Source organism: Zootoca vivipara, chromosome 9 (assembly GCF_963506605.1).
Source record: "Zootoca vivipara chromosome 9, rZooViv1.1, whole genome shotgun sequence".
NCBI lineage: Eukaryota > Metazoa > Chordata > Lepidosauria > Squamata > Lacertidae > Zootoca > Zootoca vivipara.
This window is the reverse complement of record NC_083284.1, coordinates 30,981,293-30,997,397: the sequence shown is the minus strand read 5'-3', so window position 1 is coordinate 30,997,397 and position 16,105 is coordinate 30,981,293. Positions and strand designations below refer to the sequence as shown.

General features: G+C 40.5%; 1 protein-coding gene across 1 annotated transcript in view; it reads right to left on the bottom strand.

Moving 5' to 3' along the window:
* The window catches only part of HSPA4L (heat shock protein family A (Hsp70) member 4 like), a 35,442-nt gene extending 19,598 nt beyond the window's left edge, over positions 1-15,844 (bottom strand). Inside the window, exons 1-8 of the mRNA XM_035111843.2 lie at positions 15,545-15,844; positions 8,387-8,444; positions 8,126-8,266; positions 7,172-7,294; positions 4,312-4,411; positions 3,220-3,353; positions 404-648; positions 240-316 (exon numbers count right to left, since the gene is read on the bottom strand). Of these exons, the coding sequence (XP_034967734.1) occupies positions 240-316; positions 404-648; positions 3,220-3,353; positions 4,312-4,411; positions 7,172-7,294; positions 8,126-8,266; positions 8,387-8,444; positions 15,545-15,651 (985 nt within the window). The 5' untranslated portion in view covers positions 15,652-15,844. The remainder of the gene's footprint in view (positions 1-239; positions 317-403; positions 649-3,219; positions 3,354-4,311; positions 4,412-7,171; positions 7,295-8,125; positions 8,267-8,386; positions 8,445-15,544) is intronic.
* Positions 15,845-16,105: the final 261 nt, after the last annotated feature.

The following is a 16,105-nucleotide window of genomic DNA, read 5'->3' as shown; positions in this document are numbered from 1 at the left end:
ACCTCTGAAACTAGCTGTCAGCTCAGGCAGGGAGACTGTTGGGCAGCGAGGTGGGCAGTAATCCAGCAGAATCCCTAATCTGTCCTGATTGCCCAATGCCAGGAACACTCCAGTGGTATATAAATTTTAAAAATAAATAATGTAGTAATAAATACTGGTCAGACTGGAAAACAAGAACTTTAGCTTGAAGACAAGCAGAATACAGGTATTCATAATAAGATGAAGCAATTTTCACTTACTTGCTTGTTCCATCACTGCTCTCAAAGGAGGTTCTACTCTGGCCAGAAGCGATGCACACAACTGTTCAAACTGAGCTCTGTTTAAAAGGGAGGAATCCATTAAGTATCATGGACAGAAATGACTACTTTTTTATTTAAGCCTTATACAAAACTGAACATAATACCTGTTCATCTTACTAGAGACATCAATGTCATTCATGAAGCATTCTATGTTCATGGGAAGATCAGAGGCATTGGCACTCATAAGCTTCTTCAGTTTTTCACATTCCTGATACAGACGCAGCAGTGCTCGAGGATTGTCCTTCACGTTTAGTTTATACTTTGATCTGAACTCCTCACAGAAGTAATCTACCAAAGCCTCATCAAAGTTTCTACCGCCCAAAAATGGGTCAAATGTAGCAGCCAGTACCTGTGAAGTTAAAGATGCAGCATGACAGTGGTAAGGAAAGGAAGTTATTTAACACTTTTTAATACTGTCCTTCATACCACCACCTTTTAGGGCAGTTTAAAACACATATGAGTTGCATCAAATGCTGTGCGAGTGAAGTCCTTCTTGCACCATGTGACTTCTATTCCCTCTAGTCTATTCCCTCTGTGTAACGCCAAATCTGCTCCAAAGGGTCCCCCAACCCTCTGGAGCAGGTTGATTGTGGGGTGGGGATGGAAGGTACAGGAGAGGAAGTTGTGTTACACCCAGAGCAGTCTGTTGCACAACTGGAGCTGCAGCATTGAATAAGGACTGTAAATACCAATACAATGAAACAGGGTGGATTTGATTTAAATCACTAGTCAGTAAGGCTTGATTTAAATCATAGTTTTCTACATAAAGACTAATTCTTGCTGGTATAACTTTAATATGCAAGTAGATGAAGATTTTTAGAATAACAACTTTTCCTATTAGTTTTTTTTTATCCCCAGTTTAATAGGTTAATCATTCATATTTGGACAACTTTACTGTTGTACTTAGGAAGGAGAAAAATAATCATTGCCTTAACAATAACAATTTAAATAGATTTATTCAACTGAAACAATAACATTACAGCATATGTTATTTGCTTAAACAAACATCCATGTTTGTTAACTAATTTGGCTAAACAAAAACAATATATATATATTTTAAGAAACTTAGACTGTCAGCCCAGCCTACACATGAAAAACTTAAATACTGTCCACTCCAAACAATCAGAAAAATATTGTTTCTATTCTATTCACGGAACTTCTTGAAACTTAGCACTGAAGGGGTTGTTTCTGTATTCATAGGTTTGTAGAACAATAGGATTAAGGTCTTTTTCTCAACTCTGTTCATGTTATAACATTTTTGCTGTGAAGAAGAGGCATGTGATCTTTGTTGAGTCAAATTCAGTTTTGAGAACTGCAAAAGTAAACCAAGCATCTGTGATAATATCTTGTAGGCAGAGAAACTGCCCAATAATCTTACCTCTTAAACATTGTGAATGGATTAATGGCATTTATTTACCCAAAAAATTAAACATATACAACCTTAAAAAACTAATCTTTATTTCATGATGGAATAACCTTTGGATGGTAATATATTTTAAATAAAAAAATCCGATTTTTTGATATATATTTTTTAAAAAATCATTGATTTTTATCCATCCTGCAATAAAAATAGTCCATTAAAATCTAATACATACAGTAAAAACAGCAAGAACCACATTAGCCAGACAATTCTCAAAGGCTTGGGCTCAATGACCAGCAAAAACCCAGTTGAATAAATATTTTAGGAGGTGCCAAAAATGTTAAGTTTATGCCTGCCAGGAAGTTAGTACCATGCACTAAATTTAATGCAATGCTTACTATAAACATCTTTTAGTAGCAGTCCAATAAATGTTAACTGTTTTGCAAAGATGGCAGAGATTAAAGCTACAATTTGGTTCTAAACCTCTACCAAACAGTTTGTATCCATGGATAAAGAAACAGATAGTTGATATTTCAGCTTCTGCTGCCTTCATGGAAGTTGGATCAAACGTGTATGAATCTCTTTGTGGCTTTAAGATTTAGTCTTCACCATCCTTTGCCAAAAAACTGCAGTAATAAGACATAAATGGTGTCTCTGTGTGGTTATGGAATGAACTTATGGTTTGTGCAATGGGACTTCACCTTTTCCCTGTTCCTGTAGCCCCCTGTGCATCCCTAAAATTTAAGGAGGTGTGAGGGAACAGGAGAGAAGTCCTGTCGCATAAGTGAAAGTTGACTTGCATGCTGGATTTTGCCCAATATATTGACATTTCAAACTGCTTTTGCTCACTTATTTTCTAGTAAGTTTTGAAGATGCTTATTACTCTAATACGAGTATTTTAATGTCTAAAATGTTTACTAATACAGTACACTTAACTATTTATAAGCTAGGGACAACTTATTCAGCTACATAAAGAGTGAAATACATTCAAGTTAGATACCAACCCTCTAAAGCAGGGTGGTAAAAGTATTTTAATCTAGGGCTGCATTCCTTTGTGGGTAATCTGTTGGGAGTCACATGTCAGCAGTGTTCACAGTCTGAGCAAGTGTTGGCATAGTTTATGGCATGGATAGCTTTCCCTCCCTGCCCCAGCCAATGTGGTATGATAGGATTCAAAACCAACATTTGCACCTGAATAAGAGGGGATGGACATGTTTTGACTGCCACAAAGAAATACGAGGATGGGTAGATGGTTTATATCCTGATGCACTGGTACTAAGGACAGGATTTGGGGGAAATGTTATACAGCCTCCTTCAGAAAAGAAGTTTTTGTTACTGTCATGCCACAATAACAAAAAAAAAACTAGGTTAGGATGAAGTAGTAGGCAAAATCATATTTCTTTATATGCATTTCAGAAAGGATTGCCTGATCTAAAGGAATGGTCACAATACCAGACACTGATTTGCAGCAGCAAATTACAGCATATGAATTACTAGTAACACTGATAATTTCCTACACTTCTTTACTTTTCTGAATCACATGCCAATTCAATATTTTACCTTTAATTTTCCTTTGTTAAAAGCACAAACAGAAATTTGGTATGCAGAGTGTCCCATATCAACAAAAACCACATTCCTTGGTCTCTCCTCTGGGGTTGGTAGATCCTGTTTATAAATTCCATAGGCCAGTGCAACTGCAAGATAGTAAAGATTTTTTTGTGTGTGAAACTTAAGTAGCATTAATACTATTATGAAATCCATTATAAAATTATGAAAAAACTAAAAAGGCATTATATATCTCCAGGCTCTTCCAAGAAGTCTGCTTTACTTGCATTAGAATAATCTATTATCCTCTCTAAGAGAAAAAGGGGCTGTATTCAGTATTATTTGTGTGGAGTTCTGTTTCCTGCTCTCAGCATACCCTCAAAATCTTCTCCGAACGTTTGGACAGAGGAAGGGAAAGCTTCATTGTGCAAGCAGGTATCTGTTGTGCTAGCAGAACAGCAGCACTGGATAAACCATTTTATATCTAAATACAATCAGTGTATGAATTATCCAATTATGGTGTTTTGCACTTGATTTAAAACATGCAAAGACAGAAAGAGCAAACAATTCAGTGTATGCTCCTATATTCCAATGTCCTGCTAGAATCAAAAGGTTAGGTGACCAGTGAAGCCAGAATCTTCACATGATCAGCAATTTTGCAAGCTATTATTATTAAAACAGACTGAATGTGTTATCAATAGTTTTGTGATGGTAACTGTAACAACTTAGAAAGTTTTGTGTATCAAGATCTATACAAAAGTAAATGCAAGTATTTAAGTGGCATTTTGGATACTGCAAAATTAAAAGCCATCATGAAGAAGTGAAATTTTAAACACTCATCTTCAAAATGTTTTGATTAAAAACGTGTAAGGAGTTAAATGAGAAATCTCAGAGTAAGATTAAAAACTATGATGGATTTGCATATACATTGCCTTAATCTCCCACCTCTACTATAGGATAGTTTACTTGTAAACAGGCTGCCCTAGGGGGTCATGATACAGTGCACCATTTCAGCAATTGCTGTGGTTTACATCTTGACACTCAATGTAAATTTGATTATAAACTAAGCCATATGCTATATAGTAATAATCAAAGCCACAAGTTTACCTGCTGTAGTTTCATTCATTAACCTCAGGCAGTTTAAACCTGCTACTTGCGCAGCTGCCATTACTGACCTTCTTTCAGCATCAGTAAAGAAACTTGGGATCTGTTGAAAAAATGTTTTATTAGCTTCACTGCATTCCTTTTTTGCTAATGAATTTCACACAAGGCATATTCCAAACATCTTTTTGCACTGTAAAACTCAAAAATACTCAATTTAAGCAGATATGTCTATTAATGCATAATACTTTAATAGTTCAATTCACATTCCGATTAAGTAGAAATGCTGAAATCACTACAGTTTTTAGGTTTTCAGCATTAGTAAGTACAGGAAGACTGGTCCTTATCCTGAAAAACCTATCCATATCCAGCACAAGGGAGACAAAAGAAGGACAAGACAATAGGTGTAAATAGGGAAAGAATATCCATTTATTTCAGTTGCATACATTCAAGTTTAGGGTATAGAGACATTTGGTGTGTGCCAAAAGCCTAATGAAATATGGGTTTTGAATTTCAAGGTAGCTTAACTGAGGTGTTTGGGAAGCAGTTCAAGGTATAAAGAGCTGAGGAAGGAAGAGTCCTTTGTACTACAGAGGGTGATGGAGCTTAAAGAGTACAGAACACAGAGGTGCATCAGGATATTAGAATGCAGAAATATAGAGGGAGGGACAAGGATGTGAAGGGCTTTGATAGAAGGGACATGGAATACTTAAGAAAAAGAGTCACAGAAGGAGTGACAAGAGAATAATGGCAGCAAAGTGCTGGATAGAAGTCTTTTTGATGGTGCTCATGCTGATGTTATGTTATGACTATGCATGGAAATTTATTAAAGGGATCAAGTTTGTTTCTTTAATATTTCTGTTCAAACTGAATCTAGATTCCAAATAAAATTTACTACCAAGCCAAGTTCAAGGTTATTGTATTAAATTACAAATTAGGTCCAGAGTAGCTCAGGGACTGCCTGAACCCTTACACCCCAGCTTTATCATTGAGAACATCTACAGGAGTGTTGTTGGATGTTTTTCCAGTTGGTGAGGCTCATTTGACAACAACAAAAAATCAAGCCTTTAATGTTAGCCTATACATTCCTTTACGTTCTTTCTACCCAAGTAATAATCTAGTCAAATATAACACAAAGTGACAAGAGTGTTGTAATCTAATAGTGATATTTGCAGAAGTGATATATTATGGAAGGTAACTAGCTGGCCCTGCCACGCGTTGCCGTGGCTAATCCCTGTGACTGCCACCACCCTGTGTCGATTCATGATGTATCCCGCCCCCTCCTCCCCCCACTCCTGGGTTTTCCCTGTGATTTCCCCCAACCTGTCCCGTCCCATGACATATCATGCCCCCTCCCCCCCGCCGGATCATCTCTGTGACTGGCCCCACCATTTCCTGACCTATCCCGTCCCCTCCTCTCCCCAACCCCCACCCAGGCAAGTCAGTACCTCCATTCAGCCTAGCCTGTAAAGGCTTTGGCCTAGTATGTAAACGGCAGCTGAGGTGCTGTTGAGAGGGAAGGTTCTATAGGTGTAGTACCAGTGTAGCCGCTGATAGAGGGTGCTAGTTTGTAACCTGGTTCTTTTCCCAGCATGCACTTTTGGCACAGTGTGTTCTGAAACAGGGTTTTTTGGGGGTTTCACCTGGCGGAGGTGTGGCATCTGTCTTTAAAAACCTTATAAAAGTCTTCGGACATTCGCTTTGGATGTTGCGTTCAAATTTGAACACAATCGGTGAAGCGGTTTTGGAGAAAAGTGGATAATAACCCACATGCCCAGTTTACATTTTTATATAGATATTGGATGTATATAGATATCATGTACACATACCAAAATGCATGCTTCCAGTCAGATTCTAAAAGCTTGGTACCTGGTTGCATTCAGATTTCTTACTTTTTATCCAAAGCTACATGAAATACTTCATTCTAGCGGTTACCAATTTACTAAACAAAAAAGTACAGCTTCTATCAACCTGTCACACTAAAACTACTTCTTGTCCATGCATTTTGATGTTCCTTCTATATAAAGGCTGGTTAACTTGACTCCCTGAACCTGGACTCGTTTCCCATTGAAAAGAGGAAGCAGCCTTACACCATGTCAGATATTGGTTTCATTTACACATAATGCTAAGCCGCAATTTATTCAACAAGTCAGGAATCATCTTGCAGATGAGCAAACAAGCAACAGCTTGTTTCTCCAAAGCTTGACTTGTTTTCTAGCAGTTCTTGCCTTGAGCCCTTTTATCAGAGAACATCTGGAGTGGAATGGTTAAAAAAACCCAATGTTTAAGCAAGGCTGCTGGGTTCATCATTGTTAAAACAAGCCATGGTTCTAAAACCAAGAGAAAAAAACCCAATGGCTTCACAGTATGGTTTGTTGACAGAAAAAGAAACCATAGTTAGTCTGCTGGGCTGGGCTCACATATTCAAACAAATCACACTGGTTAACCAAACCATGGATTATCATTTTGTGTGAACCAGACCTGTCTACCAAGCTAAGTATTAGCTACTCAGGCTGCCCAAGGTTTCCAAGACAACATGTGACTTACCACTGAGCTAGTCTCTCCCTCTTGCATCCTTATTCATAGAACACAGTAAAACTAAGTAGGTCAACCTTCAACTTTCCCTGAAGCCTGTCTTTGAAAAGATTTTACAGCATTGGGTACAACAGTAAATGAAAGGACTTCTGTTGCTCACATTTCTATAAGTGTTACCAGCTGGAAAAACTCAAAGAAATTATGGTAAATATTCTGCAAAGCATAACCATCTTAGCATATTTATGTTTCCTTTTAAGCAACAGGTTTCATTTTAATATTCCCCAATAGAATACCACACAATTGATATTAAAGTCATAAAATGCCAACTTACTGAAATTACACAATCTGCTACAGGTTTCTTAAGTGCATTTTCTGCCGTATCTTTAAGCTTAACCAAGAGCATGCCTGTAACCTGTTCAATTGCAAAGGGTCTCTCCTCATCCAAGTATCGTACCTGCAACAAAAGGAAAACAGTATCCATTAAAGCACACAGTGCCCCAGAAGTGTTACATTTTATCATAATGTGTTTCCAAGAAATGTTTAAAGCAATCTTCCAAAATATTGCCATAACGTTTAATAGCCCTCTGAACTACAATATAAAATGCCACATGGATGTATCAGATAGCCACTCAAGATATTTTGTATGCAACTAACATGTCATGAAGGTACATTCATTAGGCAGATGAGACTAAATGTACACTGAACAGGAATCCACAACCAATCTCAATATGGGAATTCTGACTTACAGTGTTACACACACACATACACACTTACAGTGTTTACACACACACACACACACAGAGAGAGAGAGAGAGAGAGAGAGAGAGAGAGAGAGAACATTTTAAATAAATAAAACAAAGAACAAAAACCACAGATGATTACTTTAGAATAATGATATGAAAGAGGGAAAGGGGCAAAAAAAATGGTTTTTCTTTGCTGGCAAAAGGATCTTAAAGTAGACATTAGGAAAGGTTCCTTAGGGAAATATTCCACAGGTGGCACACAACAATCAGAAAGGCCCTCTTCCAGTTGCCAGCTGCCTCATCTCCCATTTGAGGAGTGCCTCCAAAGATGCACAGACAGGTTTATGTGAGCAGATTCAGTATCTCCGTTATACCTTCTGCAAATATACAGATCTATCTCATCAAATCATCAACACTGCCCTGTTTTGGCAATTAAACAATCTGGCAAGTCAAACTGAAGGGATCATTTGATAGGATGCACAAAACACCATAAATATTAACAGTTTAAATGTAGATATTGCAAGACGGGCTGGAACACTCACCTTTACTCCAACACTCCCATTAGGCAACTTCTGAAGCTCATAGGGCAGTTTGGCTCTTTCAGCTTTTATAAAAGGATCATCAAATGCTCTCCCATGCAGTTTTTTGAACCCATGCAATGTATTCTTAATATTTGTGACAATCTGTTGAAGTATAACATTGCCATTACTAATTTCCAATGTTTATAAATTCTCATGAGAATCAAGAACTGCTGCTTGGAATGACAACAGCTTTCACTAAAGTACTAATAATTTAACGTTTACCTGGCTCTTTGCTGCATTTCCAATAGTCCGGGCTTTAGCTCCTAGTGATATACAAGCTCTGAAATATAAAATATATTCAATTTTCAAATAAGCCCAGAAAAGAATAAACAGGCAGTTACTGGTTTGGGGAGAGTTATTTCTGAAACAAGCAGATTTTCTTTCCATCACACATGATTAAAGTTGTGTCATTAGCTATCCTAGTAGCAAAACCATGCAAGTACCGGTAAACCACTGTGGTACTAGAACAAATAGCAATCACACAAACAGACTGAACTCACACCTGCATCTCAAAAACTCAACTATTAGAATAATTTGCAAAGCAGAACCTTGAACTATCATCTTGGCACCTCTCCACATGTATTCAAATTCAGCCAACTTGCTTTATTCATCCATCCTTAAAAGGACAGATGGTCTTAATCTCAAGAATCTATCTCAGAAATTGGTGAGCTAACATATGGAGAATTCTATGTAATGCATTCTAGTAAGTTTGTCAAATTTACATCTTTTTCTAACAAAAACACAGCTCCGTTGGGGATGTCACAAACAAAGGAACTGGGTAATACTGTTCGTTTAAAGTACACATTTGCCTGATAGTATAATATTAGTTAACGACTGCCTCCAAGTGATATGGAACAGCCTCAGTTCTGTGTATATTGACTTTCTTCAGCCAGAAAAGTAAGTCTATGCCCAAGACTGACTAATGCCAGCCTTAGCCTTTTTTCATTTTTTCACATGGAGTGATGCACCACCCTTCCATTTTTTCAAAGAGGCACAGTTGAAATTCATAGGCAAGAACATGGATACCCCCCTGGTGTGCCACCCAAAGCTAATTCTTGTTTTAATTGCAGGCAGTAATTTTTCAGCAATGTGGGATAGGAAATTAGAGGCAGTCTTTGTCCACAGTACGTTTTGCTTGCATATTGCATGGCATGATTTAAATTTTTTAAAATAAATTTTAAAAAACTTGTACATATTATTTTCCACACAGTTATCATTTTCTTGCTGCCCACATAATTATAGTCTCAGAAATATATGCCCCAATACTGCCTTTTAAGCACTTCCTAATCAATTCATGCCTAGTTGATTTACAGCTCTTCAGCCTAAAGAGCAGAATCCATTATTCTTATCCTACATGTATGATCATTGTAAGATTCATAATAAGGGTTTTTAAAACTCTTGACCACTTTAAAGTTGGTGCACGTGAGAGCCTGAAATCATTATTTATTTTCATTTATTATATTTCTACCCCACCCTTCCTCCCAAAGCATTCAAATGACTGGGAAGTTACAAATATGTTGTTTATTACAGTTTTTTGGTTCACTGGATGTACTGCACCATGGGATGCATTGCATCAATCAACAGCAACTTCATTTTACATGCATTGATTATTTCTATGCAGGTAATCATCCTCTTTCACAATTTTCAAATTCTCAAATGATAGCGAATTTTAGGAGCATTTTTTTACAGGGCTACTTCCTCGTGAAGAGCATTCCCAGTTTTCAGCACTAGCAAGCCTTCCAATGCAGCTTCAAGACAGCCAATTGCAAACAGTATCTTACTTCTGTAATTCCAAGTGTCATAACAAGAATGAAGCTATAAAACCTAAACATCCAAAACCAGCCTTATACTAAAAAGATCCGATACATCATTTGGGATTTTCTTATTTAGAGTAGCTCCTTGAATGTTTGTATAACTATGAAAAGGCCAAAGTGCTAAATTTTAGGAAACCTAAGCTCCAGATGCAGCATGTTCTCCAGGAGCTAGACTACATCATCAGGTCTAATACAAATCAGAAAATTTTGCGCTACTCTGACCTCAATGAACTGCAAAAGGCTCGAAATAGAAAACATGGCATTTTGAATTAGCTTAGGAATACCCCACTTCAATTATCTTTTGATCAGGCATGCTTCCAAAAGGTAATGGAAACTCATTTTGTATTATCAATTTACTGGACTAGGATTCTCAGGATATAAGCAGAGATTGTCTAAATTTTATCTCCAGGAGCTGGGTTCTCCCATTCTACTAAGGCAACCCAGATTATGAGCTTCCCACCATGGTACTTACACTGTTAAATTTAAATTATGATTTTACAAGAGCTATTTAAGAGAGCTTGGAAACTTCATAGCATGAGAGATCTGTTCCTTTAATGGTTCCAACAGATGCCTCCTGTACTCTGTTTTAGTACAGTATGTGTATTTGTGAGGGGGATACAGCAGAGGATTACCACAGTAATTGAGTTTCCCCATCTATAATATAGATACCCTAGAATAATTTATTGCTGTTATAGTTGGTGGTCAAGCACAACTGAAATCTTGCTAGCTAACAGCAATACATGCACAACAAAAAAGGTGAATTTATATGCCTTTGCAGAAGATCATACAAAGGTAGTTTCCACCCTCCTGTGCAGATTACGGTAGATTATTTTAGTGATAAATGACTGCATACAGATTTTGGCATAATGCAGATCAAATTATGGTTTTCATCATTAGCTAGTGTCTAAACCAGCAATCCCCACACATTTTGGTCCTGGGGGTGCATCTAGAACAGGGGTCCCCAGACTACAGCCCAGGGGCCACATACGGCCCCCGAGGCTCTTTTATGCGGCCCCCGGGGACCCCCCACCCGCTGCCACTGTCCGCTCTTACCGGCGCGGTGTGGTGCGGCTGCCGACTTCTGACCCGGAAAAGCGACGGAAATAGCTTGTGTGCACGCGCGTCATTTCCGGTGTACTTCCAGGTCAGAGGAGGCTTCTGCACATGCGCACAAGCTATTTCCAGCGCTTTCCAGGTCGGGAGTGTGCCAGAAATAGCATTTGCGCATGCGCATGGGCGCGCACAGCCGCATGCTTCTGCACCCCCGCGCGCGCTCCCCCACCCTCTGGCCCACCACGCAATCGGTGAGGTGGGCATCCGGCCCAAAGCCGGGTAAGTTTGGGGACCCCTGATCTAGAATCTGTCACAAACACCACAAATACCAATTTTACAGAAAAAAGATGACGATACTCAGAAATCCCTACTTCCCCCCGAAAAAAGTTAGAACACTCGAAAACAAAGCAGGCAATAGCCCTACAACCAAAGGGCGGAACCCTCATTTTAAACATGCTGGGTCTAAAAAAAATGTTTGCATAAGAAGCTTATCTACTAAAATATTAACTAGTTGAAACAAAACAGGCACAGATTATTTCTTTCCTCATGGTCACAAAGAGTGTCTACAAATGAATGCCTCAGTGACTCATGATGTCGCCCTTTTTGCTTTGGCAGCCAAAAAGATCGGAAAGATGACCCTGGACAATATACGGTAGCAGTGAACTGCAAGGGAGACGTGGGGATCTAAATAAAGACCATTATTTGTGGTGAGACACCCCCTTTGCTTGCATTTATTTTTGATTCAGATTTGTCATGACCAATGGCTAGTACAATAAAATATTTGGACTGGATAATGAGTGTCTACCGGTACAAACCAAAAACGCATTGGATTTTGTTTCAAATGTCAAAATTGAGGAGAACTGAAGGACTTATTTTGGTGCTCTCCTTGGCTAGAATTCCAACAGCCTTGAATAGCTGCATCTAGCAAGTTCTTTACATACAAAAGTTTGAAGAGTGGGTATTGGTTAAGAAACAGGAAGCAAAGAATGGAAATAAATGGACAGCTCTGCCAATGAAGGAAAGTAGAAAGTGTCATTCCCCAGGAATCTGTATTGAGACATGTGTTTTTTAACTTGTTCAATAATTATTTAGAGATCGAGTAGTGTGGTAGTCAGGTTTGCTGAATAAATTGTTCAGGGAGATTAAAACAAAAAAGGACTGAGAAAAGCTCCAAAAGGATCTCTCCAAACTGAATTAATGGGCAGTAAAACAGCAAATGCAGCTCAATATATGTAATTGTAAAGTGATGCACACTGGGGCAAAAATAAATGAATTTCACATATGCATTCATGGGGTCTGAACTGGCAGCAACTGACCCTTAGGGTGGTAGGATAGCTTGATGACCACCAAAGCTACTGTGGAAAATCATAGCTGCCAAGTTTTCCCTTTTCTCGCGAGGAAGCCTATTCAGCATAAGGGAAAATCCCTTAAAAAAAGGGATAACTTGGCAGCTATGGTGGAAATGGAAAAGGGTCAGAAAAGGGCAACCAAATTGATCAAGGGATTAGAGCAACTTCCCAGTAAGGAAATATTACAGTATTTGGGGCTTTTTAGTTTAGAGAAAAGCTAAGAGGAGACATTACAGAAGCTTATACAATTATGCATGGTGTGGTGGAAGTGGAGAAAGAAAGGTTTTTCTCCCTCTTTCATTAACATCAGAAATGATGGGTAATCCAATGAAGGTGAATGAAGGATTTAAGACAGACTAAGAGAAGAATAAATTATTCACAAAACTCATAACTAAAGTATGGAATACAGTCATACCTCGGTTTCTGCCCGCTGCGGTTTTAGTACTCCGCGGACCCGGAAGTGTTTTGCGATTTGCACGGCAAGTGCATAAGCAGCGCAAATGCGCATAAGCCGCACACGTGCGCAAAAGCGCTCTATTGGTGCTTCGCACATGCACACTATCGGCGCTCGGTTTAAGTAGATTTCAGGGAGCATACGGCTCCCCAGAACCAATTGTGTACTTAAACTGAGGTACCACTGTATGCTCCTCCAAGAAGTAGTGATGACCACCAAGTTGGATGGCTTTAAAAGAGAATCAGACAAATTCATGGAAGACAGGCTATCAATGGCTGCTAGCCATGATGGCTGTTCTACTTTCACTGCCAGAAGCAGTATATCCCTGAATGCCAGTTGCTGGGAATCACTGCAAGAATTGGATGCTGGACTAGACTTGCCACAGGCCTGATCCAGCACATTCTTATGTTTTTCAGCTGATAACTAAACTACCTCAGTGTTATTATTATTTATTGGATTCATATACCGTCCTATATCCAGAGGTGTCAGGGAGGTTCACAGAAAAGTATTCGATGGGGAGAGGGAGAGAAGAGAGGGACTCTTCAGCATTTGTCCACATACTGTACATAATTTCTTGTAATGGTCATTAAAAATTTATGGTAAATTTTCTGTGAAACCTTTCTAGTAGCCATGTAATACACTTATTAAAAAGTAAATCCATTCCTTAACCTTTAGCTTTTATCCTCAACAGCAATGAAGTCTAAGTATAGATGCAATGCTAAACCATAGTTTCGCACTATGAAAACAAGCCTGAGCAAACCTGGGCTCACATGCTCCCTACTTCTCCAGAACAGACACCACCAAGAGACTGGAATTGGCTGCCATTTTAAAACAAACTGATCCATTTAAATTTTAGATTTTTTAAACAATTCAGGGGCAAACAATGCTTTATGGTCCTAGTATGCTTCAACAACAGCTGTGAAGGAGGAGAGAGAAGGGTTTGGAGTGCATAAACCCAGGGCCTGCCAGCCAAGGCTCTCCCCAGTAATTGCTAAACTATAATTTAGCACTGTTTGCAAACAGGACCCTAGTATAACTGCTTTTACTCATGTCCACCCCTTATTACTTTTGCTTTCCCATTATTCCAATCCCATCACATCTGTTTCAGAGGCAGTATCCCAAAGAAGCAAAATGCTGAAAAGAAATTATCTTTATGACCTGGCTGTGAGCCTTCAAATACTGAACTTTTGGGCTGATCCAACCAAAAAGTTCTTGCATGAACATCCCAACCTTTCCTATAATCATGTTTTCACATCCTCACTACATTTATGCTATATTTAAGTGATTAATGAATAGTTATAAGCTTTCCTAGCAATAAGCTTGCTTTTCAAAGAGACAGAAAGCCAGCAATTACATATCCCCTGCTTTTTGTTATGCGAATTCCTAGTTTGTGCTAGAATAACTACACAGAGATAGTGCTCATTTACCGCTTCAGGCTGTAACCCATGGAAACAAGGGAGAATGAGGAATCTCCACCTACTCTTGCATACTCTGTTATTATATGTACAGCACACCAACTCTTCACTGACATCACCTTCCATGCCCTACATCCAGGTGAGGCAACTGAACAAGTAGTAACAGGTCAGACAGAAAGGTGTGGAGTGTAAAAAGAGAAGAAGAGCTGCGTCAACTTTTATCCCTTCTATCCTGCCTTTCCTTTTTATCCACACAACTCCAATATGGTGAATTCTGAGGGTGGACTGTAAATGTTGCACATCACTGCAATCAGAATTACCCCTAAACTGAGTATTTTATTTTGTTCATGTAAAGCATTATAGCCACCTTCCAAGCTTCTGGAAAGATTGTGTCAACATTGAAACCTTGGGGTTATTTACCAAGTAGGAAAATGCTTTACTCTCCCCCCCCCCGTCCAAACTTAATTAAGTCGTATAGTGAAGAGCTCCCGAAAAGAACAGAACACTGAGTAATGCACGAAATAATTCCCTCGGGATTATTTGATGCTGTAACCTGCAGTACACAGGTTTCCAACCACAGGGTTGTGATCTGCGACTGAGTTGCACACCAATACTTCTACCATTTTAAAAAAAATGGAGAGGGGGATTGTTTTCAAAAAGAAGGAAAATTCAGAAGTACGATGAGATGGCAAAAGACCCCCCCCCTCCAAGGAAAGATATAAGCACGGTTTCTAAAACAGTAAGTAGGTTGAGGCTAAAAGTGGGTTCCAAGCCCTTAAAGGCTGAAGGAGATCCAGACCTGTCATCATAGTAAAGGGGGGGGGGGAGAGACGTGATTAATTTCGGAGGTTAAAAAAAAACCCAGACCGCTCTCTTGCGGAGAATGAGGGGTGCGGAGTGTCACCAATTTAAGCGAGATGAATGCAATCAATCCTTGGGAGGGGGAGGAGAGGGGGGAATTAAAAGGACGGGGGTGCGGCGAAGAGAGCAAGGGGTACATGAATGAAAATGGAGGCGCCCGGCCGTCGCGGGCGGCGGCTGAAGGAGAGAGAGGAGAGACACCGGCGCCCGGCCGTTTCTCATTCGAAGCTCATTATGCGGTGTGGAGACGGCCGGTAGTTGCTGCGTAAGGTGAGGAAGCCGGTAGTTATTTTTTTTGGGGGGGGGGAAGGAGAGCGTGCCGGGAGCGATAGTTGGAGGGGGGCTACTTTCCTTCTCTGGGCCTAAGAAGCGCCCGCAACCAAATGACGCTTGGGAGGCCGGCGGCGGCGAGAAGGAGAAGGCCGGTTACTCACGGGGTGCAGCGGTCGCTGTACTCGTTGGCGATGGTCTCGATGCCGCCGCTCCTCGCCACCGCGATGTAGCAGTTCTGGAAGCCCAGGTCGATGCCCACCACAGACATGGCTGCGCCGGGTGCGGTCCCCTTTCTTCCTCTCTCCCCCCACCCCTTGCCCGCTGCTGTGGCGGCGGTGCCTGTCGGGCGGGCGCTGCTGTCGGCTGCGGCTGTTGCTGCGACGCGGTTCCTCGCGCGCCTCGCTCGCTCTCTTCTCGCTCACTGCGGAGCAACAGCCACCAACCGGCACTTCCTCGCCTCTGCGCACGCGCGCCCACGCGCGCGCGACACCGCCAAGCGGGGAAGCCGCGAAACTCGGGCTGCGGCATCGGCTCTTTCCGCACAGGCTCTCCGGCAAGCCTCCCCGAGTTCGAGAAAGATCTGGAAAGGGGGCAAGGTGAGCAGCGGAGGGAGGGAGCGCGCGCGGGGGGGGCGGCTTCGGTCGCCATCTTGTGGCCAGAGGTCAGTACTGCTGCTGCTGTTAATGTGGTTTGGTCGCGCGGTAGGAACGTGTGACCTGGGG